The sequence below is a fragment of the Gobio gobio genome (assembly GCF_949357685.1).
Source record: "Gobio gobio genome assembly, chromosome: 22".
Taxonomy (NCBI): domain Eukaryota; kingdom Metazoa; phylum Chordata; class Actinopteri; order Cypriniformes; family Gobionidae; genus Gobio; species Gobio gobio.
In genome coordinates this window covers 29,137,473-29,144,872 of record NC_137118.1, presented here as the reverse complement: position 1 = coordinate 29,144,872, position 7,400 = coordinate 29,137,473, and the positions used below count along the sequence as shown (strand labels likewise).

Genomic DNA, 7,400 nt, shown 5'->3' with positions numbered 1-7,400 from the left:
GTTTAGACTAAGATAGTATTGTTCTAAATGTATAAAAGCAAGTGTCCTAAGGGCCAATCTTAAAAATAAAAATGGTTAAAAGTATTTTTATAAATCGTAAATTCAGATATTTATTCTTTGTAATGTGTGAAAAGTATTGATATTAAAAGTGAATTGTTTGTACCTGATTGTATGTGTTTTTTCATAGTGTGATTTTTGGGGAATTGTATTGAATCCAATTAGGGTAAATTTGACCCGGACCATAAGGAGTGTAACCAGAAATCGAACAGTGCACAAGGGTTAATTAAGACAGAAACCTGAGGAGGCTTAAATTAACGTATCATCTTTTTAATCATCATCCATACTTTATTTAAAGTGGTCTTTCTTCCTATTGTTGAGCAAAACTGTCTCCATTAATCTCTCTTAGCCTCTTTAATAACCTTCCTTGCTAATGTCTTCTTCCTTTGGTAAATAATAAGATTGTCCATTGTTAATGTTCTACACAGATTCTTAAAGGGTTAGTTCACCCAAAAATGAAAATGATGTCATTAATTACTTACCCTCATGTCGTTCGACACCCGTAAGACCTCCGTTCATCTTCGGAACACAAATGAAGATATTTTAGTTGAAATCCGATCGCTCAGAAAGGCCTCCATGTATTAACATAATTTAATATTAAGTTCAAGTGATGAAATTGCTTCGTAAGTCTTTTTTGCTTTTTTGTTTTCTAAAGTAGTGCCATATTGTTTAATTTCTCTTATAAAATGGTCGCAATTTGGCTTATAGCTTTAGCATTTCTTCACATGAATGTGATATTTTCCAAGTAAAATAAAAAGATTGTACTTTTGGAATCAATGGTATTCTGTACAAAAAAGAATATGACATCATACATATCAATTTGTATTAGTGTCCCAAACAGTCTAGAAATGAAGTTAGAGACATCCAACCAAAACATTCTTGAATATACTCAATCAAAGAAAAGATGGATCACAGCTCTTTAGAAACACCACAAAATTCACATGAGTCCTCTATATTCAAATTGAAACGTTCAAGTAACAGATCAATTCTGTGTAGGATTCGAAAGGACTTCTCTAAAAGGACTTCTCTAACTTTATTATTTACTTGTTATTGACCATACTTTTTTTTCTTTTTCCCCCTCCATTTTAAGATGACCAAAACATTGTTGAACATGGCAAATAATTTTTCTTTGATAAATTTCTGATATAGCCATGCCATGGTTAATGGAAACATGCCAGGCTATTAGGGGAGAGTGGGGAAAAACCTAACACTTTTTGACTTTCTCAGTTTGTGTAAATCCACTTGGGGTTCAGAGTATTTACTTACCCCCACATTCATTTCACACATGTCTAGTAAAATTGTGGGCTTTGTTTCATTAATAGAGTGTATACTTTTTTATTGATTTCCCCCGAAAGAATGGAAGTGAAATGTGACAACATGTCCCATAGGTGATGAGGTACATGCCAAATCACCTGGTGTGCGTCTCAATCAGCTCCCTAGTTCAGTAGTCAGGGCACTGATCAGGGAGTCAGCCCATTGACTTATGTCCTTATCAGTGCCCTAACTACTGAACTAGGGAGCTGATTGAGACGCACACCATAAGAAGGTCCCACACGAAAATGCGCCAAATGAGAGCGCAAGTTGTCGATGATGCTTGCAGTAATTAGCAAAGCAGGCTTTGGAAAATGAGGATATTATGAATATCTAATTTAGTAAATTTGAAGCAAAAGCAGTAATTAAAGCATATATCACTAAAGAGTGGCAACAAAGATGGGATACAGGAAATACAGGACGTCAGCTTTATGAAATACAACGGGAAGTAGAAGGAGTGAGGAAGACAAGAAGAAATACCAAAGAGGAAACTATTCAAACAAGATTAAGGGTGGGACATACCATGCTGAATAAAACTTTAAAATTAATAAATAAACATCCAACAGGGTTATGTGAGTACTGTGGAATAGAGGAATCAGTAGAACATGTTGTATGTCAAAAATATAGCTACTAATGAACGAGAAACAATGAAGAAGGAACTTAGACAGTTGAGTGGATGATCTAAATCTTAAAAATATATTTAGTTACGGATTAGAGAGTTTATTTTTTATCTCAAGAGAACAGAGCTGATTAAGAGAATTTATTAAAAAAAAGAAAAATATTTTATATGAAATGGGTAAACTCTGGTTCACACTCCAATACAGTAGGTGGCGATAATGCACCTTAACGTTGGTGCCACCCGCCATAAAAAGAAAAAGAAGAAGATGCTTGCAGTAAATATGGGCTCATTACTTCCGGCTGAGAGAAATGGCGGGTGACAGAGACAGAATGGCGGACCTTGAGGATGGAGAGCTTGAGTCTGATCACGAGTCTGATATGCGCGATGCTGCAGCGGAGCGAGTGCAGGTGCAGCTTGTTCATTCTGTCCAACACGCTCTTGTTGTGTTAATATCGATTAATTTATTGTCTGTATGTTGAAATATCTCTGCGAATAAGTGACGTATCTGCAGCTATTTAAACATCAGCCTCGAGTGTCCGCTGAAGTTTTGTTATAATAGAATCTGTAATAAGATCAAACACTGTTGTGCAGTCAAATTAATCTGTCTAGGCCAGATGTAGGTAGTTTTGTTTTTCTTCCCATTCCCCTTTTCTAGCTTTGGACATGAAATGTCACGTTTGAAGCATTCTTACTTAGTCAATATGAGAATGAGATGTCGTCACGACACAGCGCCCCGCCCCCAAATATCACGGCATCCTCCCCCTTCCGCCATGGATTCGGACAGAAACTGGAGAAGAGATATTCGGATGATTATTATGTACATAGTTTTCCAAACTCAACTGAACATGAAGTTTTAATCCATCCAAGCCAATCTGAGAAAGCAGCGGCTGGTAAACGTACGCCATTATTTCACCACAGGGTGTCAGTCATGGTCTAAACTAATGATCGCGATGCTGAAGTGTGAGACCCTTGAATACGAACCTTTATTTATTTGTATTAAACATGTTGATCACTATTCTGTCATTTTTCATTGTCAGTCATTTTACTGTATGTTATAAACATGTTTATGCCCAAAACGCTTAATTAATATTCAAGGTAGGCCTAGTTGACTGTCATTTTCCTCTACTGTGTGCATTACTGTTTAAGATTAATTAAATATTTAACATTGTTAACATTACATTCATTTAAGGCACGTACCGAGCATTCATTCTACTTAAGAAGGCTGGAATAAAAGCACCAGCGCACACAAACGATCATTTTAATTTTTAGTCAAATTCATTTAAAAATGTAAACTCAACAGGTATAAAATATGATCAGTAAGAGAAAAACACTGCTAATGAGGACGAGAACTGGACTGCTGCAGGATAGTGGCTGGGGAGATATTTATTTATTATTCAAAATGCACAGGAAATATATTTATAGAAACGTTTCAGTACAAGGTGGTAAAGAGTTCGGAGTTCTGCCGTGGCAGCTCGTAGGTCAACGTTTTTGATATCAGCCAGCTTCTCTAAATACCTCAGCTTGGCGCTGGTAGTAAGTTTCTCCCTGTTAGAGACCTCTTCTCCATTTCTTCTAAGTTTCCTCGTAATGTATCCGCTTAAACTCCGTCTTTCCTGCTCTGATCTCTGTATCGCTCTTACAATGTTGCCCCTGGCAACCGATAGCCAAAAGGGTGGATGGGCTCAGACTCTCCAATTTGTCACGTGACAGCAAGCGACCATGACATATCTCCTCATTCTCAATATCAGGGGTTCCCAACCACGTTCCTGGAGCCAACACTGCACATTTTGAATCTCTCCTTCCTCTGACACCCCCATTTCAGGTCTTGGAGTCTCTATTAATGAGACGATGACCTGAATCAGGTGTGTTTGATTTAAGAGACATGCAGAATGTGCAAGCTTGGAACATACTCTGCAAGAACAAAGAAATTTGTTCGTTTTGTCGAGGTGGCAAGAACAAAGTTCGTTCTGGCCAGGACATTCCATACTTCACGAGAAAAGCAGGTGCAGAACATCTCCGTTTCTCTGCATTAACCCCGCTCACTTTAAAAGTCTGACCAATCACACAATAGTTCTCGGACACCCACAAGGAAGAAGTTCTGCTCAGACGATGTGTCGAGAATGAGCTGCGAGAACAAAATGTGTTCTCGCAGCCCTGGGAGCAAGAACTTTTTGCTCTGTTCTTGCGGCTGCCTTCACGTGCTATTGGAAATTTGACAATTCCGACTTCTGAAGTCGTGATTTACGAGCTCATTGCATTCAAGTTTCAAAATGTGAGGGCGTTCATGTGCAATTTTTACCTAGGAAACTCGTATTTACGGCCTTGCGTGCAATACTTTGGCCTTGCGTGCAACAGCAGTACAGAAGAGTCCACTAGGTGGCAATACACACAGTATTGAGCACAGTGTTCAGCCATCGAAGAAGAGTGTGCAAAGACCAGTTTAAAAACAACACGCTCAAAAAAAAAAGATTTTTTGATTCTTCAGTGTTTCTTCCAAACTATTGCTGCGTCCCAATTCGCATACTATCCGTGCTAAATAGTATTCGAAAAAAGAATTAGTATGTCCCAAATCTTAGTATGTTGAAAAAAGTATTCCAAAGATTCCCGGATGGTTTACTATTTCCGGTCAGAATCCGAAGTGCAGATCGATGCGCACTCTAACGGCTGATATTGCCCACAACCCATTGCGAGATGGACGAGGATTCGATTAGAACTACAAACGCGGATAAAGTGTTTAAAAAACTACAAACATGACGGTTACGCGAGTCTGACGGTTAAGTGGAGAGGATTAGATAAAGTGGTTTGAGTGAGCAATTATCAGTATTTAACCGGACGAAAAGATATTTATTCAATATTATCTCACCTGCAGCAGCATTGAGAACTTTTGTAATGATACGTTTGGCCATTAACTTTGCAAACACATGAGAGGAGTCTAAAGACCCACGAAAGGCAGATCAACGAGCGACTACATTTCTCTCCGATACGGTAGGAAATTAAATTTAAAGTGGGGGATTTGAACTGTGACGATGATTGACATTTTAAACGGTGACGGGACGCACGTAACAGAGTCCGTTAAAGATGACGAAGTAGTATGTCCCAAAGCTTGCATACTCTTCTGCTACACACTCAAAAGTATGTACTTTTTCTTCACAAAAAGAGTACATACTTTTAGGACATAGTATAAGTAGGCGAATTGGGACGCAGCCTATGTTGCAATGCACTACAGTTCTTCTCCGATCATGCCCAGCGAATGTCCCGTTGATGACAGGACTCAGTGCTGCCCTCCGATGTCTGGTAGAGCATAGAATTTTTTTTTACCGTGCATGTGTCGAACGCGATCATCCGCGCGCATCCGTTGTGTTGTATACTTTGAAAGACGCGCGGACAGGGCTGCGCGCGTGACGCGTCCGGGTGCGGTAAGTGAAGTATACCCAGGGCTTTAGGGGGCTCCAGCCAGGAATGTGGTTGGGAACCCCTGTACTAGACTGCTAGTATGGCTTCTTTAATGGACTGCTTGAAAATGTTATTTTTGCTGGATAATCTTGTCTCATGCTTTCTCTTGAATTGAATCTTACATGGCACCTAAAACGTTTGGCACGCAAATAGTTTGGTTCTACTTTTTTTCATTTTGATCTTTATAACTGTTTTCAGATGTGAACTGCTGCTTAATCCAGGGTTGAAAGTGGCTTTGAGCCGGGGTTATAAAAGAACCCATTCAAAATGGAGTCCAATCTTGTCCATAATACATGTTCATACATAGTCTTATTGTGAACGATTAATCAGTGCACATTGTTCTAAAGCCTTTGGAAATTACTTTTTCAACTGACTGCTCCTCCATGTCAACTGAAAGGTATTTTCCTGGGCAACTGATGGGATCTCTGACCCAAGCAAAATCCTCACTGAAATAACGGCCGAATTGTTGTTTCAGTCCTTCAACATGTTGAGCGACTGTGTTAATCAAAGGAGAGATACATTTATCCCCGTCTCTTGCACATAGTCAGTGAAGTTGGGAAACATGCAACATTTTTATTAATCAGCCGATCACGCCAAAGTTCCAATTTGCCCGTTGGCATCTCCCTTGCATCGATGTGTTCAACAAATTCAACCTGTCAATTGTCTACAACAGTGGTTCTCAAACTTTTTATACCAAGTACCACCTCAGAAAATATTTGGCTCTCCAAGTACCACCATAATGACGAACATTAAAATACAGTACTGTAGTAGGCCTAACTATTCAGCTACAGCTCTGCACAGTTAAAAAACGAGGCAGTTTATTCCTAATAAGAATATTTTTTTGTTGTTTAACATTGTAAATACACAGTTTGTACATTGAAGCCCGGGGTATACTTCACTTTCCGCACCCGGGCGCGTCTTTCAAAGTATACTACACCACGGATGCGCGCGGATGATCGCGTGCGACACATGCGCAGTAAAAAAAAATGTCTATGCTCTACCAGACATCGGAGGGCAGCACTGAGTCCTGTCATCAACGGGACATTCGCTGGGCATGATCGGAGAAGAACTGTAGTGCATCCACCAACATAGTTTGGAAGAAACACTGAAGAATCAAAAATTCTCTTTTTTTTTCAAGCGTGTTGTTTTTAAACCGGTCTTTGCACACTCTTCTTCGACGACTGAACACTGTGCTCAATACAGTGTGTATTGCCACCTAGTGGACTCTTCTGTACTGCTGGCGCATGCGCTGTTGCACGCGGACTGTCCGCGCGGTCTCGAAATTTGGGCTCCGTGCAGACGGGGTGTGCGGCCGGCCGCGAGCCCTCCGAATGACGAAAATGATTACCCAGATTGACGGCCGAAGTATACCCAGGCCTTAACACTGCACTGTGCTTACATACAGGTTAATAAAATAATGATTAAATTAAAATGTGTTGTATCTAAAAGTTAAATTAAAACTGTAATGTACTTAAATGTAAAAAAAAAAAACTTAACTCAAATAAAGATGAAATTAAAATGTTGTTTTAATTGTTTTAACTTTAGTTAAGTCAAAATTAAATATTTGTTCTGAGTTTGTCACACCACAGAAAAATGTGTTATTTAATGTGTGCCAAATTTAAATTATAATAAATAAAAAAAAGCCAAGCAAAATTTGAAAAAATAAGCAGCATTCTCTGCATATAATGTAAAGTCTACTCTGTTTTAAAGTCAACACATGGCTTTTTGCCTCGAGTAAAGCAAGGAAAACGGCCTTTAAAGCTACACTGTGTGATATTTTTATATTTAAAAGGTATATGACCATCCAGTGAATATTAGTTTCTCTTCCTCTCAATTCCGATTTCGTTCGAATTCCGAACTCCTACGGTGGCCGATTTAGTCCAAGATTAATATGGCTTCCAGTTCGACCTCGTCCACATTCGACACGGTGCCATCGAGTGTTAAAACGCGAAAGGCGAAG

General features: G+C 39.2%; 1 protein-coding gene across 1 annotated transcript in view; it reads left to right on the top strand.

Moving 5' to 3' along the window:
* Positions 1–2,239: 2,239 nt before the first annotated feature.
* phax (phosphorylated adaptor for RNA export) overlaps positions 2,240–7,400 on the top strand; it is a 35,359-nt gene continuing 30,198 nt past the window's right edge. The window contains exon 1 of the mRNA XM_079804747.1: positions 2,240–2,394. Coding sequence (XP_079660873.1) covers positions 2,296–2,394 — 99 coding nt within the window. The 5' untranslated portion in view covers positions 2,240–2,295. The remainder of the gene's footprint in view (positions 2,395–7,400) is intronic.